The sequence below is a fragment of the Pongo pygmaeus genome, chromosome 6 (assembly GCF_028885625.2).
Source record: "Pongo pygmaeus isolate AG05252 chromosome 6, NHGRI_mPonPyg2-v2.0_pri, whole genome shotgun sequence".
Taxonomy (NCBI): Eukaryota; Metazoa; Chordata; class Mammalia; order Primates; family Hominidae; genus Pongo; species Pongo pygmaeus.
The window spans coordinates 19764675-19789474 of NC_072379.2; the positions used below are offsets into that span (position 1 = coordinate 19764675).

General features: G+C 42.9%; 1 protein-coding gene and 1 pseudogene across 7 annotated transcripts in view; both read right to left on the reverse strand.

Moving 5' to 3' along the window:
* CALN1 (calneuron 1) overlaps positions 1–24800 on the reverse strand; it is a 668056-nt gene that overhangs the window by 348803 nt on the left and 294453 nt on the right. Inside the window, exon 1 of one of the 7 annotated variants that reach the window (XM_054495066.2) lies at positions 22408–22537. The exons of the other annotated variants lie outside the window; for them this stretch is intronic. Within the exon in view, the coding sequence (XP_054351041.1) occupies positions 22408–22414 (7 nt within the window). The 5' untranslated portion in view covers positions 22415–22537. Of the gene's footprint in view, positions 1–22407; positions 22538–24800 lie in introns of those variants that run through there. 7 annotated transcript variants of the gene reach the window in all.
* Positions 6348–8400, reverse strand: LOC129040767 (tigger transposable element-derived protein 1-like; annotated as a pseudogene).

The window sequence follows — 24800 nt, forward strand, 5'->3', positions numbered from 1 at the left end:
TACCTGGAAAAAATTAAGAATGAAACTGCACTCCACAATTTATACCAAAATACATCCCAAAACAATCAAAGATTAAGTATATTTAAACAAACTCATAATTGTTATTACAAAAACATGAGAATTTTTAAATAATTTTAAGAGTGAATAAGGGAGGAAGCACGAACCAAAAGCCATAAAATAAAAGACCAATAAGTTCTATATAAATCTTAAAACGGGCCAGGTGCAGTGGCTCACGCCTGTAATCCCAGCACTTTGAAAGGCCGAGGTGGGCAGATCACCTGAGGTCAGGAGTTCGAGACCAGCCTGCCCAACATGGCGAAGCCCCATCTCTACTAAAAATACAAAAAATTAGCCAGGTGTGGTGGCGGGCATCTATAATCCCAGCTATCAGGAGGCTGAGGCAGGAGAATCACTTGAACCCAGGAGGCAGAGGTTTCAGTGAGCTGAGATTGGGCCGCTGTACTTCAGCCTAGGCAACAAGAGCAAAACTCTGTCTCAAAATACATAAATAAATAAATAAATAGATAAATAAATAAATAAAACTTTAAACGTTTGTCAGGGCAAAAATCAGGATAAGCTAAGTGAAAAATCAGAAACAAAGTAGAAATGTTTGTAATTTATGTTACAAAAGAGGAGCTAATTTCCCTCACATTAAAAAATTTATATATACAGGATCAATAAGAAAAAAGGCCAACAAGCCAAAATAAAAATGGTCAAAGAACAAAGAGCAGACAGTTCCCAAGGCCAGAATTACATATGGCTTTTAAACATATAACACCAAGTTCAGCCCAACTCATAATCAGAGAAATGCAAATTAAAAGTACATTTGTATACTTATATTTCACCTAGAAGGCAGATAAAGATCAAATGGTTTGACAACACACAGTGTGGATAAGACTGTGTGAAAACAGGCCCTCTCAAACATTAGTGATGGGAGTGTGTGTTACTATAAACTCTTTGATGTGCAATTTGGCAATTTATACTGGTTATAAATGCATACTTTAACTCAATGATTCCACCTCTAGAAATGTATTATTCAGGCATACAAACACACAGAATAATATATGAACCAGGCTAGTGGCTGTAATATTGTGTGGTGTGTGTGTGTGTTATAGATAGATAGATAAATTTTAAAGATCATATTTAATGATACTAAGGAATTACTGTTACACCTGTTAGGAGTGATACTGGTTTTGTGGGGTTTCTTAAGTCCTCATATTTTTGGAGATATATGCTAAAATAATTACAGATGAAATGATATAATGTCTGGGATTTGCTTTTAAATAATATAGGAAGAAGGAGGGTTGGTAGATGGGAGTGTAAATAAAAATGCTTGGTTCAAGTTAAAACTTAGTGATGGCCCCCCTAGCATTCATGACACTCAAATTTTCCATAATAAAACCTCAAATATTAAAAAGCTCAGAATCAACTCAAATAGCCATTAATAGAAAAGTTAAATAAACTATGATACACCCAAACAATGGAAGAGTATTGCTCTGGTTTAGATATGGTTCATGATTTGTCTCCTCCAAACCTCATGTTGAAAGTTTATCCCCAGTGTGTCAATATTGGAAGGTGGGGCCTGGTGGGAGGGATCTGGGTCATGGATTAATGCCCTCCCTCAGGGGTGAGTGAGTTCTTGCTTTATTAGTTCTCTCAACAGCTGGTTGTTAAAAAGAACCTGGCACCAACACTCCCCCACCCCCCACCAGGCTTCCTCTCTCACCATGTGATCTCTTTGCACACATCCACTCCCCTTCTGCTTCTTGCCCTGATTTGACACAGCCTGAGGCTCTCACCAGAGGCTGATGCCCAATTTTGAACTTTACAGCCTCCAGAATCATGAGCCATATAAACCTGTTTTCTTTATAAGCTACCTAGTCTCAGGTATTTTGCTATAGCAACACAAAATGGACTTAGAGCTGTTAAAAGAGTAAGAGGATTTTATATCCTGATGTGGAATGACCTGCAAGATGTATTGTTAAATGAAGAAGCCAGATGCAAACAGTGTGCATCAAATGTTTACCATTTACTTATGAAAAAAAGAAGAAAGACTAGACCAATGTGCTTGTAAGATGCGTCGGTGGTATAGTGGGGAGCATAGCTGCCTTCCAATGTGCTTGTAAATATTAGGCTGGTGCAAAAGTAATAGTGGTTTTTGCCATTAAAAGTATGGGCAAAACCGCAATTGCTTTTGCACCAACCTAACGTGTAGAGTATGTCTGGATAATACATAAGAAACAGATATTCCTGGTGGCCTCTGCAGAGGGAAACCAGGTGATGGTGATAAGAAGGAGGAGGGACAGGTGTTATGAGGGACACTTTCAGTGTATGCTTTTCTACCTGTTGAAATTTGTACCATGAATGCATTATCTATCCACACAAGTAAAATTTGTGATTGTAAAAGTACACACTAAATCATTAACAGTGGTTATTGCTGAAGGATGGGATTGTGGGTGATTCTGATTTTCCCAGTATTCCACAAAGCACATATTTTTCTTAGGTAATTTGAATAAACAGAAGGTTATTTTTGAAGAGGCAAAAATCAGGAAATGACTTAATCAAAGAGCTTGTCTCAATCAGCAAACAGAAGGTAACCCACTAATTCCCAGTTACAGGACATTGCCACAGCCCTCTTCCTTTGAGAATCACACCTCTTGGTGTACTAAGCACCCATGGGTCATCAAGGACGGCGTAGGTAAGGACACGATGCTGAGTGAGATCTGTTTCTGCCCTTAAGGCACTCGTGAAGGGGCAGAGTTGAGAGAGAGGCAGAAAAGTCAGCACGAGGAGATAAGTACTATAAGATCTATAACTGAAGAAATCTGAAGAGGGAGGTGGGAGGGGATCATGGGAGAAACTGATTTTTCAGCGGGGATGTACAAGATCCTTAAAGATGCATGGTAATTGGATTCAAGATGCTATGGTGATGATTCCGTTTAGTGTCAATGATAAAATGGCTGACTCCATTTGTTAATTGACCTCCCCTGATGATTCAGCACTGAAACGGTGCCTAATAACTTGCATGGTCCTCCAGTGGGGGGCTGAGCTAAATTTACTTATCGCTGCTCCTCATGCTTTTAAACTTTTACCAGGTAGCAGAACGAAAATCTTGCTCCATTCCCATATTTCGGTTACTGTTCTAAGTGAATTCAATACCTGAACTGCTTCTCTAGCAGCTTTACCTCCACTCCATTCAAGAAACCCGACACATGGGCAAATTCTGGATCTTGCCCTGACCTAACATTGTTCACACTCTAAAATTTTTAACTCTAAAATTTCACTCTTATCCCATGACCTCATATTTGCCCAACTCTGCCACTTCCACCATCTGCTCATCAACAATCCAAGACTTTGACTCTTCAGCATTTCTCTGGATTGTCAGCCTTCATTGTCCCTTCCCACTCAACCCAACTAGTTAAGTTGCCTGGAACCACTCTCTTTCCAAAACCCTAACTCTATTACCTCCTAGCTCTCTGTGAATCTGTTCTGTGCCTCTAAGGAGTCTTTCCACTCCTGTGGCCAGACACAATTCTTTCCCCATCTCACATGATTGTTGTTCAAGATCTGCATTATCCTCTTCAAACCCTCAATCCCATTTCCCAAATCCATCTCCAAACTCTCAGTGAATAATGAAGTCCTCCAGTCGCTCAATGTACATGTAATATATATTTATCGATATACACAAATAACTCAATCTACACAAATACATATTGATCAATATAGCTCTATAGATGCCCCCTCAACGTATGATAAGGTTTATATAGCTCTATAGATGCCCCCTCAACGTATGATAAGGTTATGTCTCAGTAAGCCCATTATAAGTTGAAAACATCACAAGTCCAAAATGCATTTAATACACCTAACCTACTGAACATCATCACTTAGTCTAGCCTCTCTTAAACATGCTTAGGACACTTCCATCAGCCTACCATTGGGCAAAACCATCTAACATAAGGCCAATTTTATAATAAAGTGTTGAATATCTCATGTAATTTCTGCAATCCTATACTGAAAGTGAAAAACAGAATAGTTCTATGAGTACTTGAAGTATGGTTTCTACTGTGTGTGTGTCACTCTCACACCATCATGAAGTCAAAAATGTGTAAGTCAAGCCATCAGGAACCATTTGAAGTTAGTTTGTTTTCATTACTATAGAACATTCCGTCTCCAGTTAATGGATATATAGGTTGCTGAAAAAAATTATATGAAGGATGCCACCACAATAAATATATGTTTGCATCTTGCACAGGCAGTGTTTCTCTCCGGCAGCTGCACAGCCAGTCTACCAGGTGGGGGCCCAGAAAAAATTATATCAACATATGCTGAATTTGCACTTGTATGCTACTGGAGTGTGTTAACTCCATTTCTGACAATATTGTATGTCCCTGGCTAATCAAATGAGGGTATTAGCATGCGAGACGGCTCTCTCCAAGACAATGTAGCCCATCAGAAAAGTTTAAGTAGGGGTCCCCAACCCCCAGGCTACGGACCAATTTCGGTCTGTAGCCTGTTAGGAACTGGGCTGCAGAGCAGGAGGTGAGCAGCAGACAAGTGAGCATTACTGCCTGAGCTCCATCTCCTATCAGATCAGCAGCAGCATTAGATTCTCATAGGAGCGGGTACCCTATTGCGAACTACACAAGCTAGGGATCTAGGTTGGGCACTCTTTATGAGAATCGAATGCCTGATGATCTGAGGTGGAACAGTTTCAACCTGAAACCATCCACCCACAACTATCCATGGAAAAAATGGTCTTCCATGACACCAGACCCTGGTGCCAAAAAGGGTGGAGACCACTGAGTTCAAGCATTAAGTGCATTTGATGGACACTACACAATGACTAAAAATAATGCTTAGACTCCTAATGACACGAGAAATGTTCATAATTTATTTTCAAGTGGAAATACAGAGTCATGTGACCATCACTTTGAATAATGAGATTATGCCAAAAGGATTTAAGAACCAGCTTGAAGAGGCTACTACTATATTAAAATAAACAATAACAGCAGTAGCTTATAATCTGTTGAATAAAATAGGAATTAAAGAGTCCATACTGATATGAATGAAGGAATGAATGAATGAAAGAGGATAAGACAAGGCTCTTTCTTACTTACAGAATAATGCCAAAAAATGTTGCAAAGATGGTGGACTTAGAAAAATCACTGTATGATTATCATATGGTTACATATGGTAACCACCTTAGTAATAACTGATTCAGGCAAAAATCACTAATGGACGCTAAACCTAGTGGGTAAAAGTTTGACGATTATGGATATTCACATAGTTTCAAAGTATTTTCCCACTGAATACTAATTACAAAGGGGGAAAGAGCCACTTTAGAGTGGAAAAGCCTGGCAGACTCCATCTGAATTCAACAATCAAAGTCAACATGACCAATAATGGGTCAAATCACCTCCACATATCAACTGATTGGGTGCCAGAACAAGGACATCATTATCACTTCTGTGATATTTCTGCAAAAGCTGTGTAACTTTAACTATGAAGGAACATCAGACAAATCCAAAATGAGGAATATGTTACAAAATAACTGGCCTGTAACCTAAAAAAATATCCCAGTGGTGAAAGTGAAAAGCTAAATGCTACTACGGTTTGAGTATGTTCTCTTCAAAATTCTTCAAAATTCATGCTGAAACTTAATCCCCATATTGTGGTGGTATTAAAAGGCATTAAAAGGCCTTTGGGGAAGTGGTTAAGTGATGAGGGCTCTGCCCTCAAGAATGGATTAGTGCCTTCTGAGAAGCCTGGAGGGACCTAGCTTAGGCCCTTTTTGCTCTTCTGTTCTTCTTCCATATGAGGACATGGCATTCCTTCTCTCCAGAGAATGCAGCAACAGGGTGCCATCTTGGAAGCAGAGAACAGCCCTTGCCAGACCCCATTCCTGCTGGCACCTTGATCTTAGACTTCTCAGCTTCCAGAATTGTGGGAAATAAATTTCTGTTCTTTATAAATTACCCAGTAATCCAAGGTATTTTGTTATAGCAGCTCCAAAGGACTGAGACACTAAACAAAACACAAAACCTAAGGAACCTTTTCAGATTGGAGAAAACAGAAGAGACATCACAGATGGATGCTAAATTCAGACATACCTCAAAGATATTGCAGGTTTGGTTCTGGACTACCACAATAAAGCAAGTCACACCAATTTCTTGGTTTCCAAGTGCATATAAAAGTTAAATTTACATTATACTTTTGTCTATTAAGTGTGCAGTAGCATTATATCTTTAAAAATGTACTTACTTTTATTTAAACATATTTTATTGCTAAAATATATGAACAACCATCTGAGCATTCAGCAGTTCATAATCTTTTACTGGTAGAAGGTCTTATCTAAATGCTGACGGCTGCTGACTGATCAAGGTGGTGGTTGCTGAAGGTTGAGGTGCCTGTGGCAATTTCTTAAAATAAGACAACAATGAATTTGGCTGCATAGAGGGACTCATTTCATAAAAAATTAATTTGTAGCATGCAATGCTGTTTGACAGCATTTTACCCACAGTAGAACTTATTTCAGAATTGGAGTCAATCCTTTTAAGCCTTGCTACTGTTTTATTATGTAAAGAATATGCTGATGGAAGATTCTACAATGTTCACAATGCCATTTCAACAATGTTTACAAAGCATCTTTACCAGGAGTAGATTCTATTTCGAGAAACTACTTTCTTAGCTCATCCATAAGAAGCAACTCCGCATCCATTCACGTTTGATCATGAGATTGCAGAAATTCAGTTCCATGTTTAGGATCCACTTTTAACTCTCCTTCTCTTGCTATTTCCACCACATCTGCAGTGACTTCCTCCACTGAAGTCTTGAACCCCTCAACATCATCCATGAGGGCCGGAATCTACTTCTTCCAAACTCCTGTTAAATGTTGATATTTTGGCCTCCTCCCACGAATCACAAATGTTCTTAATGGTATTGAGAACAGTGAATCCTTTCCAGAAGGCTTTAAATTTATTTTGCCCAGATCTATCAGAAGAATCACTATGTATGGCAGCTATAGCCTTACGAAATGCGTTTCTTAAATAATAAGACTTGAAAGTTTAAATTTTAACTCCTTGATGTATGGGCTGCAGAAAGGATGTTGTGTTAGAAGGCATGAAAACAACATTCATCTCCTTGTACATCTCCATCAGAACTCTTGGGTGACCAGGTGCATTGTCAATGAGCAGGAATATTTTGAAAGGAGTCTTTTCTTCTGAGCAGTATTTCTCAACAGTGAGCTTAAAATATTCAATAAACCATGCTATAAACAGATGTGCTGTCATCCAGTCTTTGTTGTTTCATGTCTAGAGCATAGGCAGAATAGATTTACTATCATTCTGAAGGTCCTTAAGATTTGGGGGATGGTAAATCAACACTGGCTTCAGCTTACAGTCACCAGCTGGATTGGCCCCTCACAAGAGTCAACCTATGCTTTGAAGTTTTGAAGCCAGGCATTGACTTCTCCTCCCCAGCTATAAAGGTCCTAGATGGCATCTTATTCCAATAGAAGGTTGTTTTAGGCTGGGTACAGTGGCTCATGCCTGTAATCCCAGCACTTTGGGAGGCGGAGGTGGGTGGATCACCTGATGTCAGGAGTTCAAGACCAGCCTAGTCAACATGGTAAAACCCCATCTCTACTAAAACTACAAAAATAAGCTGGGCATGGTGGTAGATGCCTGTAATCCCAGCTACTGGGGAGGCTGAGGCAGGGAGAATTGCTTGAATCCAGGAGGGCGGAGGTTGCAGTGAGCCAAGATTGCAACACTGCACTCCAGCCTGGGCAACAGAGCAAGACTCTGTCTCTTATTAAAAAAAAAAAAAAAAAAAAAAAAAAGGCTGGTTTTCTCTGCATTGAAAAATCTGTTGTTGAATGTAGCCACCTTCATCAATTTTCTTAACTGGATCTTCCTGATAACTTGCTGTAGCTTCTACATGAGCACTTGTTGCTTCACCTTATACTTTTATATTATGGAGATGACTTATTAAACCTCATGAACCAACGTTTGCTAGCATCAAACTTTTTTTCTGCAGCTTCCTTTCCTCTCTCAGCCTTCATAGAATTGAAAAGAGTTGGGACCTTGCTCACTCTGGATTAGGTTTTGGCTTAAGGGAATGTTGTGGCTGGTTTAATCTTCTAGCCAGACCTCTAAAACTTTCTCCATATCAGCAATAAGGCTGCTTTGCTTTCTTATCATTTGTGTGCCCACTAGAGTGGCACTTTTAATTTCCTTCAAGTACTCTTCCTTTGCATTCGCAACTTGGCTAACTGGCTCAGGAGGCTAGCTTTCAGCTTATCTCAGCTTTTGTCATGCCTTCCTTACTATGCTTAATCATTTCCAGTTTCTGATTTAAAGTGAGAGACATGAGACTCTTCCTTTCACTTGAACACTTAGAGGCCACTGTAGCATTACTAATTGGCCTAATTTTGATGTTATTGTATCTTAGGGAATAGGGATCCCCAAGGAGAGGGAGACAGATAGGGAAGGGCTGGTCGGTGGAGCAGTCAGAACACACACAACATTTATTAAGGTCACCATTTTATACAGATGTAGTTTGTGGCCTCAAAATAATCACAATAGTAACATCAAAGATCATTGATCACAATGTAAGAGTTAAAGAAAGAGGAAAGAAACATGAAATGTGGCTCAACAGTTAAGGACAGGTTTATTTTAGAGAAAACAAACCTGAGAGGGGCTTCTGGCCAAGTTAGGTCAGAGAGCCCTTCTCTCTTACAGACTAAGGATATTCAAGGGTTTTGGAAAGGGGGGCTTGTCACAGGTTTGGAATGTTTCTATGTGAAGGAAAGTTTATTGCAGGGTTGGAATGTCTCTGGTCGGAGGGGAGGCTATCTCAGGGTTGGTATGTCTCTGGTCAGAGAGGGGTTTATCTTAGGGTTGGGATGTTTCTAGTTATGCTGACATTAGCCATTAGGCTGATGTTTTGGGGCTGGATTTAGGTGGTTTTTAAAGAGAACTTACAACGGTGGTGTTTTGTTCAAGATGGCGATGCTCCTGCTCTGTCACACATATCATCCTAACAGATATAATAATGAAAGCAAATAATGAAAAAGATTGAAATATTTGTGGGAATCACCAAAATGTGACCCAGAGGCATGAAGTGAGCACATGCTCTTGGAAAAATGACACTGACAGACTTGCCCAACCACGGGGTTGCCACAAACCTTTAATTTGTAAAAAACAAACAAACAAAACAAAGCAAAACAAAACAAAAAAACACAATATCTGCAAGGTGCAATAAAGTGAAGTATAAAACGTGGTATGCCAGTATGATCCTGGATTGAATGATTTAGCTGTAAAAGAAATTATTTGGATAACTGGGGAAATTTGAATAGAGTCTGTGGATTAGGTGGTGGTATATGATGTTAAGTTTGCTTATTCTGATGGTTATAGTATGCTTATGCTGTAGCATCTTTGTGAAAAATATACTCTAGCATATTCAACAGTGGAGGACATCATGCCTGCTGCTTATTGTAAAAAAGTTTAGAAAAAGAACAAATTTTAGTATAAATGATATAAATATAGCATATCTATTTGAGAGAGAGAGAATGATATGGAAATGTGCTCAAATGTCTACAATCAGGAAATTTGGGTGAAAGATATATAGGATTTCTTTGTACTGTTCATGCAAATTCTGCTATTTTTGAAATTATTTAAAGTAAAATAGTAAAACGAAAATAGACTATGGGATGGCAACTTAATTATATCCGTGTGGTGAAATATTACACACATTCAAAAACCACATTTATTAAATGACATGAGCAAATACGTTTTCTTAAGAAATCAGTATATAAAACTATATGTGTAATATGGCTTAACCTGTCAAAACATGTGCCTAAGGGAAAAAGATATAAAGGAAATACATGATGTGTAAAGATGGAATTATCATCAAATGATGCTAATTCTAGATGATCATGGGAGGTTCTTGTATTTTTATTTTGGATTTTTTTTTTTTTTAAATAAACGTCTCCAGGTGTCTGGCTCTTTTAAGAAGAACAAAATGTTATTCTACAAAATGAAACCAACAATGAGTAAACTGAAGGCTTGAATACAAGTGTTCTCTCCATGCTGGGGAGCATTTTCCTGACGCCATCTGAAGTCTCAGAGTAGAAATCTTGTTTCACAAAATTCAAAGCTTCTATTCTTACACCTGATTCCTCAGGAAACTCTTTTCTCCTACTTGTATTAACCAATTCAGCCATGAGGAGCAAAGGAGACGGGGACTCTGCCCTTAGCTGGGCTCTGAAGGTGCGTATTTTAGCACCGGCTGAGAACTGAGTTAGCTCATCTTCAAAGAGGCTGCCTGCCATCCCATTCAACAACATAAAAAGCCATTTGTTTAGGGGGAGAAAAGCCATTTCAACATGAAAATTGGTTTCACGACAATATGCCTGATAAAACGGCACATGAAAGAACCATTGGTCGGCCTCTCTCCCCTGGGTCCCCCCACAACCCCCGCCCTTACCCTTTCTTTCGGAACTGTCACCATAATGGAAAAGGAAGTTATCTCAATGGAAAAACATGCTGGAACACATTTTACCTCTGGAGTAATGGACCAGGACTGCCCACGCATTCAATGAAAAACAAAATATTTGGTCATTCTGCTCCTTCTACCCGAACGCATTCTAAAGCTTGCAATGCCATCATCTAGCGTTCAACCTCAAAAATTCATCCTTGACTCCTTCCCTTCTTGTTGATGGTACCTCCAGCATCCAGAGTGGTGTGTCAAAGACATCACGTCTAATCACGCTTTGCTTCAGCTTCAAATTTCTCACTGGCTCCCATTCACTCATTCATTCAACAAGCAGGTTACTATTCCACACCAGGCCAGAGCCCATGGACATCGGCAAGGTCAGATCCATCCCCTCTTTGATGTCCCAGGCGCTTCCAGAAATGGGCCATGTACCCTTTCTTCTAAGCACCTCAGCCCCATGCCTACCATCTTCTAAGCACCTCGGCCACGCCCACACTCTTCTACCCACCTCAGCCACGCCCAACCTCTTCTGCCCACCTCCACCGCGCCCACCCTGGATCTTCGACTCACCTCAGCCACGCCCACCCTCTTCTGCCACCTCAGCCACGCCCACCCTCTTCTAAGCACCTCAGCCACGCCTACCCTCTTCTACCCACCTCAGCCACGCCCAACCTCTTCCGCCCACCTCAGCCACACCCACCCTCTTCTAAGCACCTCAGCCACGCCCACCCTCTTCTACCAATTTCAGCCACACCCACCCTCTTCTACCCACCTCAGCCACGCCCACCCTCTTCTACCCACCTCAACCACGCCCAACCTCTTCTGCCCACCTCAGCCACGCCCACCCTCTTCGAAGCACCTCAGCCACGCCCACCCTCTTCTACCAATTTCAGCCACGCCCACCCTCTTCTACCAATTTCAGCCACGCCCACCCTCTTCTACCCACCTCAGCCACGCCCACCCTCTTCTAAGCACTTTGGCCATGCCCACCCCCTCAGCCATACCCACCCTCCTCTACCCACATTGGCCACGCCCCTAAGCACCTCAGTCAAGTCTACCCTCTTCTAAGCACCTCGGCCACGTCCACCCTCTTCTAAGCTCCTCGGTCACCTCCACCCTCTAGGCACCTCAGTGCTCTGCCCGTCCTTAGCCCACCCTACAGAGCTGATGGCTGTATTTGGAGCAGGCCTTCACTTTCAGGACTATATACTATGTTGCTACTTCCCTTATCTCTCTTTGCAAATGACAAATACCTATTTATTCTTTCAGATTTACTGAGTCAGGTCTCCTACTAAGCCCTCTTTAGGAAGAGGGAGAAGAGGCCCCTCTCCTCTGTAATCTCATTGGAATATTTCACCACTGTTGGGGGAGGTCAGGAAAGCATGCTCAGAAGTGTCCTGTAATCTCAGCAATTTGGGAGACTGAGGTGGGAGGATTGCTTCAGGCCAGGAGTTTGAAACCAGCCTGGGCAACAAAGTGACACCCTGTCTCTGCAATAAATTTAAAAATTAGCTGAGAGTGGTGCTGAACACTTATAGTCCCAGCTACTAGGGAGACTGAGGCGGGAGGATCACTTGAGCCCAGGAGTTCAAGGCTGCAGTGAGTCATGATTGCACCACTTCACTCCAGCCTGGGTGACAGAGTGAGACCTTGTCTCAAAATAAGAGAGGGAGAGAGAGAGAAGGAAGAGAGAAAGGAAGGAAGGAAGGAAGGAAGGGATGGAGGGAGGGAGGGAGGATGGAAGAAGGGAACGAAGGAAGCAAGCAGCCGGAACCAGAGTCCCACCTCCTTCTGCTGCTCCTGTGGACCTGCCCAGACAATTTTAGCACACGCAGCTCTACAGCGAGACCCACTCAGAGGAATCCTGCTGAAAGTATTCCCCTCTCCCTCCTATCAAAGGAAGACAAGGGCAGAAGCCCCCTCAGGGATTACACCCCAACCTTGGCAGGCAGAGTGTAGCCAGTCTGGGCCTATCTGGCCTATGGCTGTTGAATGGCAGAATAAATGAATGAACAGAGGCAACCCTGGTTGGCTCTTCAGTGGTGTGAGCTGGTCCTGTACCCAGATACTGGGGTGGTCTCGGCAGGGCCCTGGAACCAAATGGGTGTTCAAGACAACCTCCTATCGGAGCTCATCAACTTCCAGGACAGGAGAGAATGTGTCACTGCCTCTCTCGTGCACAGTCCTGGGGGAAAGCTGGCAAGTACATCAGGGCTGTGCCTGCCTGTCCAGCCCAGGGTGCTGGGGCCTTGCTCTGCAGTCCTGTGGCAGCTGGTCCCCCACCTGGGAGGAGGAAGACAGCCCCATTCTGAATGTCTCTAAAAGAGAAGGTAGAAGATACTAGCCTCCCAGTGTGGACCATGGCAGACTCAGGCTATAGCAACTCCACGAGCTAAGCATGAACTGGGGCTGTGCCGTCCCTCAACCCAAGGCCAAGGTCACTGGCTCCAGCCTCTCTGCCTCCTGAGAAGAGTAGCAAAAATTATCCAACAGAAAAATTAATATCACTGGATGCAGTAGCTCATGCCTGTAATTCCAGCAATTTGGGAGCTGAGGTTGGAGGATCGCTTAAGCCCAGGAGGTTGCAGTGAGCCATGATTGCACCACTGTACTCCAGTGACAGGGCATGATCCTGTCTTAAAAAAAGAAAAGAAAAAGAAAAAAAGGCCAGGCGCAGTGGCTCACACCTGCAATCCTAGCACTTTGGGAGGCTGAAGCAAGTGGATCACCTGAGGTCAGGAGTTCGAGACCAGCCCTGGCAACGTGGTGAAACCCAGTCTGTACTAAAAATACAAAAATTACCCGGGCGTGATGGCACTTTGAGACCACTGACCCTTCGGCTGGGCCTATGCACGTGTCCCAAAACAACATTTTGTGTCCAAGGGCTCAAAACTCCATCCTCAAATGATGCTAACATCACCATTTTTTTTTTCAAGATGGAGTTTCGATCTTGTCACTCAGGTAGGAGTGCAATGGTGTGATCTCAGCTCACTACAACCTCCGTCTCCTGGGTTCAAGCGATTCTCCTGCTTCAGCCTCCCGAGGAGCTAGGATTACAGGCGTGCATCACCACACCTGGCTAATTTTTGTATTTTTAGTAGAGACAGGGTTTCGCCATGTTGGTCAGGCTGGTCTCAAACTCCCGACCTCAGGTGATCCTCCCACCTTGGCCTCCCAAAGTGCTGGGATTACAGGTGTGAGTCACTGTGCTGGGCCAACATCACCATTTTCTACAGACGGGCCCTATGACAAAACATGAGGCTTGATTACACCTGCACAGTGATATGTTTTGGATGCTTGTCCCCTCCACATTTCAGGTTGAAATATGATCTGCAGGGGCGGTTCCAAGACAGTCGAATAGGAACAGCTCCAGTCTACAGCTCCCAGCGTGAGCGACGCAGAAGATGGGTGATTTCTGCATTTCCAACTGACGTACTGGGTTCATCTCACTGGGGATTGTCAGACAGTGGGTGCAGGACAGTAGGTGCAGCGCACCGAGTGTGAGCCAAAGCAGGGTGAGGCATCGCCTCACCCGGGAAGCGCAAGGGGTCAGGGAATTCCCTTTCCTAGCCAAGGGAAGGGGGGACAAACGGCACCTGGAAAATCGGGTCACTCCCACCCTAATACTGCGCTTTTCTGACGGTCTTAGCAAACGGCACACCAGGAGATTATATTCCGTGCCTGGCTTGGAGGGTCCTACACCCATGCAGCCTCACTCATTGCTAGCACAGCAGTCTGAGATCAAACTACAATGCGGCAGCGAGGCTGGGGGAGGGGCACCTGCCATTGCTGAGGCTTGAGTAGGTAAACAAAGTGGCCGGGAAGCTCGAACTGGGTGGATCCCACCGCAGCTCAAGGAGGCCTGCCTGCCTGCCTCTGTAGACTCCACCTCTAGGGGCAGGGCATAGCTGAACAAAAGGCAGCAGAAACTTCTGCAGACTTAAATGTTCCAGTCTGACATCTTGGAAGAGAGTAGTAGTTCTCCCAGCATGGAGCTTGAGATCTGAGAATGAACAGACTGCCTCCTCAAGTGGGTCCTTGACCCCCGAGTAGCCTAACTGGGAGGCACCCCCCAGTAGGGGCAGACTGACACCTCACACGGCTGGGTACCCCCTGAGATGAAACTTCCAGAGGAATGATCAGGCAGCAACATTTGCTGTTCACCAATATTCGCTGTTCTGCAGCCTCTGCTGCTGATACCCAGGCAAACAAGGTCTGGAGTGGACCTCCAGCAAACTCCAACTGACCTGCAGCTGAGGGTCCTGACTGTTAGAAGGAAAACTAACAAACAGAAAGGACATCCACACCAAAACCCCATCTGTACGTCATCATCATCAAAGACCAAAGGTAGATAAAACCACAAAGATGGGGAAAAAACAGAGCAGAAAAACTGAAAATTCTAAAAATCAAAGCACCTCTCCTCCTCCAAAGGAACGCAGCTCCTCACCAGCAACGGAACAAAGCTGGACAGAGAATGACTTTGACGAGTTGACAGAAGAAGGCCACAGACGATCAAACTTCTCCGAGCTAAAGGAGGAAGTTTGAACCCAACACAAAGAAGTTTAAAACCTTGAAAAAAGATTAGACGAATGGCTTACTAGAATAACCAATGCAGAGAAGTCCTTAAAGGACCTGATGGAGCTGAAAACCAAGGCACGAGAACTACGTGAAGAATGCACAAGCTTCAGTAGCTGATTCGATCAACTGGAAGAAAGGGTATCAGTGAAGGAAGATCAAATGAATGAAATGAAGTGAGAAGAGAAGTTTAGAGAAAAAAGAATAAAAAGAAATGAACAAAGCCTCCAAGAAATATGGGACTATGTGAAAAGACCAAATCTATGTCTGATTGGTGTACCTGAAAGTGACGGGGAGAATGGAACCAAGTTGGAAAACACTCTGCAGGATATTATCCAGGAGAACTTCCCCAATCTAGCAAAGCAGGCCAACATTCAAATTCAGGAAATACAGAGAACGCCACAAAGATACTCCTCGAGAAGAGCAACTCCAAGACACATAATTGTCAGATTCACCAAAGTTGAAATGAAGGAAAAAATGTTAAGGGCAGCCAGAGAGAAAGGTCGGGTTACCCACAAAGGAAAGCCCATCAGAATAACAGCTGATCTCTCGGCAGAAACTCTACAAGCCAGAAGACAGTGGGGACCAATATTGAACATTCTTAAAGAAAAGAATTTTCAACCCAGACTTTCATATCCAGCCAAACTAAGCTTCATAAGTGAAGGAGAAATAAAATATTTTACAGACAAGCAAATGCTGAGAGAATTTGTCACCACCAGGCTTGCCCTACAAGAGCTCCTGAAGGAAGCATTAAACATGGAAAGGAACAACTGGTACCAGCCACTGCAAAAACATGCCAAACTGTAAAGACCATCGAGGCTAGGAAGAAACTGCATCAACTAACGAGCAAAATAACCAGCTAACATCATAATGACAGGATCAAATTAACACATAACAATATTAACCTTAAGTGTAAATGGGCTAAATGCTCCAATTAAAAGACACAGACTGGCAAATTGGATAAAGAGTCAAGACCCATCAGTGTGCTGTATTCAGGAAACCCATCTCATATGCAGAGACACACATAGGCTCAAAATAAAGGGATGGAGGAAGATCTACCAAGCAAATGGAAAACAAAAAAAGGCAGGGGTTGCAATCCTAGTCTCTGATAAAACAGACTTTAAACCAACAAAGATTAAAAGAGACAAAGAAGGCCATTACATAATGGTAAAGGGATCAATTCAAAAAGAAGAGCTAACTATCTTAAATATATATGCACCCAATACAGGAGCACCCAGATTCATAAAGCAAGTCCTTAGAGACCTACAAAGAGACTTAAGACTCCCACATAATCATAATGGGAGAATTTAACACCCCACTGTCAACATTAGACAGATCAACAAGACAGAAAGTTAACAAGGATATCCAGGAATTGAACTTAGCTCTGCACCAAACAGACCTAATAGGCATCCACAGAACTCTCCACCCCAAATCAACAGACTACACATTCTTCTCAGCACCACACTGCACTTACTCCAAAATTGACCACATACTTGGAAGTAAAGCACTCCTCAGCAAATGTAAAAGAACAGAAATTATAACAAACTGTCTCTCAGACCACAGTGCAATCAAACTAGAACTCAGGATTAAGAAACTCACTCAAAACCTCTCAACTACATGGAAACTGAACAACCTGCTCCTGAATGACTACTGGGTTCATAATGAAATGAAGGCAGAAATAAAGATGTTCTTTGAAACCAACGAGAACAAAGACACAACATACCAGAATCTCTGGGACACATTTAAAGCAGTGTGTAGAGGGAAATTTATAGCACTAAATGCCCACAAGAGAAAGCAGGAAAGTTCTAAAAATGACACCCAAACATCACAATTAAAAGAACTAGAGAAGCAAGAGCAAACACATTCAAAAGCTAGCAGAAGGCAAGAAATAACTAAAATCAGAGCAGAACTGAAGGAAATAGAGACACAAAAAACCCTTAAAAAAAATCAATGAATCCAGGAGCTGGTTTTCTGAAAAGATCAACAAAATTGATAGACCGCTAGCAAGACTAATAAAGAAGAAAAGAGAGAAGAATCAAATAGACACAATAAAAAATGATAAAGGGGATATCACCACTGATCCCACAGAAATACAAACTACCATCACAGAATACTATAAACACCTCTATGCAAATAAACTAGAAAATCTAGAAAAAATGGATAAATTCCTCGACACATACACTCTCCCAAGACTAAACCAGGAAGAAGTTGAATCTCTGAATAGACCAGTAACAGGCTCTGAAGTTGAGGCAATAATTAATAGCCTACCAACCAAAAAAAGTCCAGGACCAGACAGATTCACAGCCGAATTCTACCAGAGGTACAAGGAGGAGCTGGTACCATTCCTTCTGAAACTATTCCAATCAATAGAAAAAGAGGGAATCCTCTCTAACTCATTTTATGAGGCCAGCATCATCCTGATACCAAAGCCTGGCAGAGACACAACAAAAAAAGAGAATTTTAGACGAATATCCCTGATGAACATTGATGCAAAAATCCTCAATAAAATACTGGCAAACCGAATCCAGCAGCACATCAAAAAGCTTATCCACCATGATCAAGTGGGTTTCATCCCTGGGATGCAAGGCTGGTTCAACATATGCAAATCAATAAATGTAATCCACCATATAAACAGAACCAACGACAAAAACCACATGATTATCTCAATAGATGCAGAAAAGGCCTTTGACAAAATTCAACAGCCCTTCATGCTAAAAACTCTCAATAAATTAGGTATTGATGGGACGTATCTCAAAATAATAAGAGCTATCTGACAAACCCACAGCCAGTATCATACTGAATGGGCAAAAAACTGGAAGCATTCCCTTTGAAAACTGGCACAAGACAGGGATGCCCTCTCTCACCACTCCTATTCAGTATAGTGTTGGAAGTTCTGGCCAGGGCAATCAGGCAGGAGAAAGAAATAAAGGGTATTCAATTAGGAAAAGAGGAAGTCAAATTGTCCCTCTTTGCAGATGACATGATTGTATATCTAGAAAACCCCATTGTCTCAGCCCCAAATCTCCTTAAGCTGATAAGCAACTTCAGCAAAGTCCCAGGATATAAAATCAATGTGCAAAAATCACAAGCACTCTTATACACCAATAACAGACAAACAGAGAGCCAAATCATGAGTGAACTCCCATTCACAATTGCTTCAAAGAGAATAACATACCTAGGAATCCAACTTACAAGGGATGTGAAGGACCTCTTCAAGGAGAACTACAAACCACTGCTCAATGAAATAAAAGAGGATACAAACAAATGGAAGAACATTCCATGCTCATGGGTAGGAAGAATCAATATCGTGAAAATGGCCATAATGCCCAAGGTAATTTATAGATTCAATGCCATCCCCATCAAGCTACCAATGACTTTCTTCACAGAATTGGAAAAAACTACTTTAAAGTTCATATATAACCAAAAAAGAGCCCGCATTGCCAAGTCAATCCTAAGTCAAGAGAACAAAGCTGGAGGCATCACGCTACCTGACTTCAAACTATACTACAAGGCTACAGTAACCAAAACAGCATGGTACTGGTACCAAAACAGAGATATAGACCAATGGAACAGAACAGAGCCCTCAGAAATACCACCACACATCTACAACTATCTGATCTTTGACAAACCTGACAAAAACAAGAAACGGGGAAAGGATTCCCTATTTAACAAATGGTGCTGGGAAAACTGGCTAGCCATATGGAGAAAGCTGAAACTGGATCCCTTCCTTACACCTTATACAAAAATTAATTCAAGATGGATTAAAGACTTACATGTTAGACCTAAAACCATAAAAACCCTAGAAGAAAACCTAGGCAATACCATTCAGCACACAGGCATGGGCAAGGACTTCATGTCTAAAACACCAAAAGCAATGGCAACAAAAGCCAAAATTGACAAATGGGATCTAATTAAACTAAAGAGCTTCTGCACAGCAAAAGAAACTACCATCAGAGTGAACAGGCAACCTACAGAATGGGAGAAAATTTTTGCAATCTACTCATCTGACAAAGGGCTAATATTCAGAATCTACAAAGAACTCAAACAAATTAACAAGAAAAACACAACCCCATCAACAAGTGGGCAAAGGATATGAACAGACACTTCTCAAAAGAAGACATTTATGCAGCCAACAGACACATGAAAAAAATGCTCATCATCACTGGCCATCAGACAAATGCAAATCAAACCCACAATGAGATATCATCTCACACCAGTTAGAATGGCGATCATTAAAAAGTCAGGAAACAGATGTTGGAGAGGATGTGGAGAAATAGGAACACTTTTACACTGTTGGTGGGACTGTAAACTGGTTCAACCATTGTGGAAGACAGTGTGGCAATTCCTCAAGGATCTAGAACCAAAAATACCATTTGACCCAGCCATCCCATTACTGGGTATATACCCAAAGGATTATAAATCATGCTACTATAAAGACACATGCACACATATGTTTATTGCGGCACTATTCACAATAGCAAAGACCTGGAACCAACCCAAATGTCCAACAATGATAGACTGGATTAAGAAAATGTAGCATATATACACAATGGAATACTATGCAGCCATAAAAAATGATGAGTTCATGTCCTTTGTAGGGACATGGATGAAGCTGGAAACCATCATTCTCAGTAAACTATCGCAAGGACAAAAAACCAAATGTCGCATGTTCTCACTCACAGGTGGGAATTGAACAATGAGAACACTTGGACACGGGAAGGGGGACATCACACACCGGGGCCTGTTGTGGGGTGGGGGGGCGGGTGGAGGGATAGCATTAGGAGGTATACCTAATGTAAATGACGAGTTAATACGTGCAGCACACCAACATGGCACATGTATACATATGTAACAAACCTGCACGTTGTGCACATGTACCCTAGAACTTAAAGTATAATAATAAAAAAAAATTAAAAGAAAAAACCAACCAACCAACCAACAAACAACCAACAGAAAAAAAAAAAAAAAAAGAAATATGATCCACATTGTTGGAGATGGGGCTTGGTAGAAGATGTTTGGATCATGAATGGATTGGTGCCCATCCCACAGTAATGAGTTCACATCAAATCTGTTGTTTTAAAAAAAAAAAGTCTGGGCCAGGTGCAGTGGCTCACACTTGTAATCCCAGCACTTTGGGAGGCTGAGGTGGGAGGATCACTTGAGCCCAGGAATTCGAGGCCAGCCTAGGCAACATAGCAAGACCCCATCTCTACAAAAAGATTAAAAAATAAAAAAAACAAAAAGAAAGAAGGAAAAAAAAATAGCCAGCTCTGGTGCCTGTAGTCCCAGCTACTACTTGTGAGGTTGAGGCAGGAAGACTGCTTGAGCCCAGGAGTTTGGGTCTGCAGTGAGCCATCATTGTGCCACTGCACTCCACCTTGCAGCCTGGGTGACAATGTGATGACCTGTCTCAAAGAAAAGAAAAAAGAGGCTGGGCATGGTGGCTCACGCCTGTAATCCCAGCACTTTGGGAGGCTGAGGCAGGCGGATCACCTGAGGTCAGGTGTTCGAGACCAGCCAGGCCAACACGGCGAAACCCCATCTCTATTAAAAATACAAAAATTAGCCGGCAATGGTGACAGGCACCTGTAATCCCAGTTACTCAGGAGGCTGAGGCAGGAGAATCATTGGAACCCAGAGATGGAGGTTGCAGTGAGCCAAGATCATACCACTGCACTCCAGGCTGGGTGACAGAGTGAGACACCATCAAAAAAAAAAAAAAAAAAAAAGGGAAGGAAGGAAGGAAAGAAGGGAGGGAGGAAGGAAGGAAGGCAATAATAATTTAAATGAGCCTAGCATCTCCTGCTCTTTCTCTTCTTCCCTCTCTTGCTCTGTGATATGCTGGTTTCCCTTCACCTTCTGCCGTAAGTATAAGCTCCCTGAGGCCTCTCCAGAAGCAGATGCTGACACTATGCTTCCTGCACAGCCTGCAGAACCATGAGCCAAATAAACCTCTATTCTCGGCCAGGCACAGCGGCTCACATCTGTAATCCCAGCACTTTGGGAGGCCGAGGCAAGTGGATCACTTGAGAGGTCAGGAATACGAGACCAGCCTGGCCAACGTGGTAAAACCCCGTCTCTACTAAAAATACAAAAATTAGCTGGGCGTGGTGGCAGTTGCCTACCTACTAGAGAAGCTGAGGCAGGAGAATCACTTGAACCCAGAGGTGGAGGATGCAGTGAGCTGAGATCACGCCACTGCACTCCAGGCTGGGTGACAGAATGAGATGTGTCTCAAAAATAAATTAATTAAAATTAAAATTAAAAAACTCCTCTATTCTCTATAAATTACCCAGCCTCAGATATTTCTTTATAGCAACACAAAAACAGATTAACACACACAGAAACCCTGATTAGCTCACCTTTCCCACCCTCCCCTCACCGTTCCCCACACTTTAGACCATGCTGCCTTCTATCCCATAATATTCCCATTCCCTATTTTCAGGGAGGCAGATTTGAGATTTGTTCTCCTATCTCCTCACACAGCACTGCATTGTGAAATCTTTTCTCTTTTGCAAAAACTCATTACCACAGTGATTGGCTTCTTGCACATGGGCAGAAAGGACCTGGTCACTAACAGGCACTGCTATAGGAGTTACCAGGACAGGCCGGGCATGGTGGCTCATGCCTGTAATCCCAGCACTTTGAGACATGGAGGCGGGCAGATCACTTGAGGTCAGGAGTTCGAGACCAGCCTGGCCAACATGGTGAAACTCTGTCTCTACTAAAAATACAAAAAAAAAAAAAAATTAGCCAGGCATGGTGGCAGGTGCCTATAATCCAAGCTACTCAGGAGGCTGAGGGCAGGAGAATCGGTTGAACCCAGGAAGCAAGAGGTTGCAATGAGCCGAGATCGTGCCACACTACACTCCAGCCTGGGCAACAAGAGTAAAACTCCATCTCCAAAAAAAAAAAAAAAAAGGTAAAAGTTACCAGGACAGACAGTAGCTGCCTTCTGTTGAGCAGAAGATCTTCACGAATCTTTTGCATATGCAAGATGGAGCCCAAGTTCCAATTTGCTTGAGGGGGCCTAAATTATTTGAATCAATAAATCAAGGAAACTGAGTTATCAAATACTTTGTATGTTTTAGAAATGGATCCAGTGCCTGAGATAGAGGATTGAAGAAGCCAGGCAAGGTCCCTGTTCTCCCAAAACTTATGTTCTAGGGGGTTTACTCACAAGTAAAGAAGAATGTTTCAGATGGCAGCAAGTGCTATAAAAAAAACATTGATAAAGCAGGCAGTGTGCTGAGATGACCAGGAGGGTAAGAGGCTCTCCCTTGAGATAAACATCAGGGCTGAGACTCATATAGAAAAGGGAGCCTCTCCACCTACCAGCCATATATACTCTTGGGCAAGTTTCTTCCTTCTGTGTGTCTCAGTTTTTTCATTTGTAAAATGGGAATGTTACTAACAGCAACCGTGTAAGTTGTAAGGACTCAGTAATGTAAAACATGCAAAGTATACTTGTCCAGCATACAGTAGATGCTCAATAACTATTTGCTGTGATGAGATGATGATGATGATGATGATGATGATGATGACGACAATGACATTGTTGTCATGAGCCTGCATTGTGAGGCTGTCGTTCACAATGATAGAAGCCTTAGGCACTAACTACCAGCTGGCCATATTATCAACCTTGGCCCTCACACTGCCTTCCCGTCCTTGCTATCTCCCTGGTTGGATTCTCACAAGCTCATCATTGCCTGTAAGACGACCCTGTATCCATCTGTTAGGGCTGCCAGAACAAAGGACAACAGGCCAGGTGGCTTCAACAACAAAAGTCTATTGTCTCACTGTTCTGGGGGCTAGAATTTGCCATCAAGGTTATATGTAGGGTTGGTGCCCTCCAAGGGCCTTGGGCAAGAATCTGTTCCATGCCTCTCTCCGCTCGCTTCTTGGAGTCTGCTGGCAATCTTTAATGTTGCTTGGCTTGTAGATTCTGCCTTCATCTTCACACAATCTTCTAATGTTCTTCCTGTGTGTGTCTCTGTCCCAATTTCCGCTTTTATAAGGACACTAGTATTAGACTAGAGCCATCCTAATAGTCTCATTTTACCTCGATTATCTCAGTAAAGATCCTATCTCTAAATGAGGCCACATTCTGATGTACTTGAGGGTTGGGGCGCCAACATATTAATTTTTTGGGAAGACACAATTCGACCCCGTAATAGATCCACATGTCACATTCAGGAGTCTATCATCAGTGCTGCCTCCCACTTGGGGGACCCTTTCCAATGCGCTACCTTCTCCCACATCCCGCCCTCAGCCAGGGAACATTCTGAATGTGCCTGCAAGACTAACCAGCTACCTTCCACCCATGTGCCTGTCCAGCAGATATCATTTTTGTTGTTGTTGCTGTTGTTGTTAGAGACAGGGTCTCACTCCGTGGTGTAGGCTGAGTTCAGTAGCACACTCATAGCTCACTGCAGCCTTGAACTCCTGAGCTCAAGAGATCCTTTCATCTCAGCCTTCCTAGTAGCTGGGACTACAGGTGCACATCACCACACCTGGCTATTTTTATTTTTATTTTTATTTTTATTCTTTTTTTTTTTTTCGAGACAGAATCTTGCTCTGTCGCCCAGGCTGGAGTGCAGTGGTGTGATTTCGGCTCACTGTAACCTCAATCTCCTGAGTTCAAGTGATTCTCCTGCCTCAGCCTCCCGAGTAGCTTGAATTACAGGCACCCACTACCACCCAACTAAATTTTGTATTTTAGTAGAGATGGGGTTTCACCATGTTGGCCAGGCTGGTCTCGAATGCTTGACCTCAAGTGAGCCACCTGCCTTGGCCTCCCGAAGTGCTGGGATTACAGGTGTGAGCCACCATCCCTGGTCTATACATTCTTTTCAAACCCAAAGCTATGAAGAGATTTCCTAGGTCTCTGCCTCCCCTATGGGGAGACCAGGGTTCTCTGTGAAAACAAAACAAAACAGGATGTTCTGTTTATGCCAAGATGACTATGGCTTCAAGGCCTTCCCTCTCACATCTGCGCCCATTTCTGTTGGTGTCTGATTTCCTATGAGAGCCCTAGAGAGCTACGATCTTCACACAGCTGGAGTTTGCATGGTGCGAGAGAGCAACATACGAAAGAGATCTTTCTATGGCTTCTTCAGTCCATTAGCATCTGGTGACTAGTGACCAGTTTGATACAACCTGTCTATCTGCCAGGAACCACAGGTCTCAGCAGTCCAGAAGCCCAGCAATAGGAACAACACTGAGGAATCCATGGTTATGGTCCTAGAAGCAGAAACTTGAGATGTTTCCCAGCCAAAGCTGTTGCACATTGCCCTCCAGGAAAATTCAGGTCCTCAGACTTCAACTCCCAGCTACCAGCCGAGAGAGAGGCACCAGAGAGGATTAGAGTTTTTCTTAGGTTCTAAACGTGACAGGAAGCATTCCCCAGGCTACAGTCTTGTTCCTCTAGGCTGTACAAAATCTGATTCAGGTCTTCCCAAGCTGGGAAAGGTTATCTGAGGTCACTCCATGGGGGAGAAGAATAAACAACTCCAAATAAGGCACTGCTTGTCCCCAGACTGTTCCTGGCCAGTTGGACAAACACACTCAAATACAAAGCTGTTTTGTCAGTATCTGAGCTATGTCCCTTTCATGGCTGAGTATCAATCAAAGCAACCACTAGAACAGGGTAGAACCTCAGTGTTCACACTGGGCTCCCCCGGCTACCAGAATCAAGCCACTTTTCCTATAAATCAGTCACAAATAGT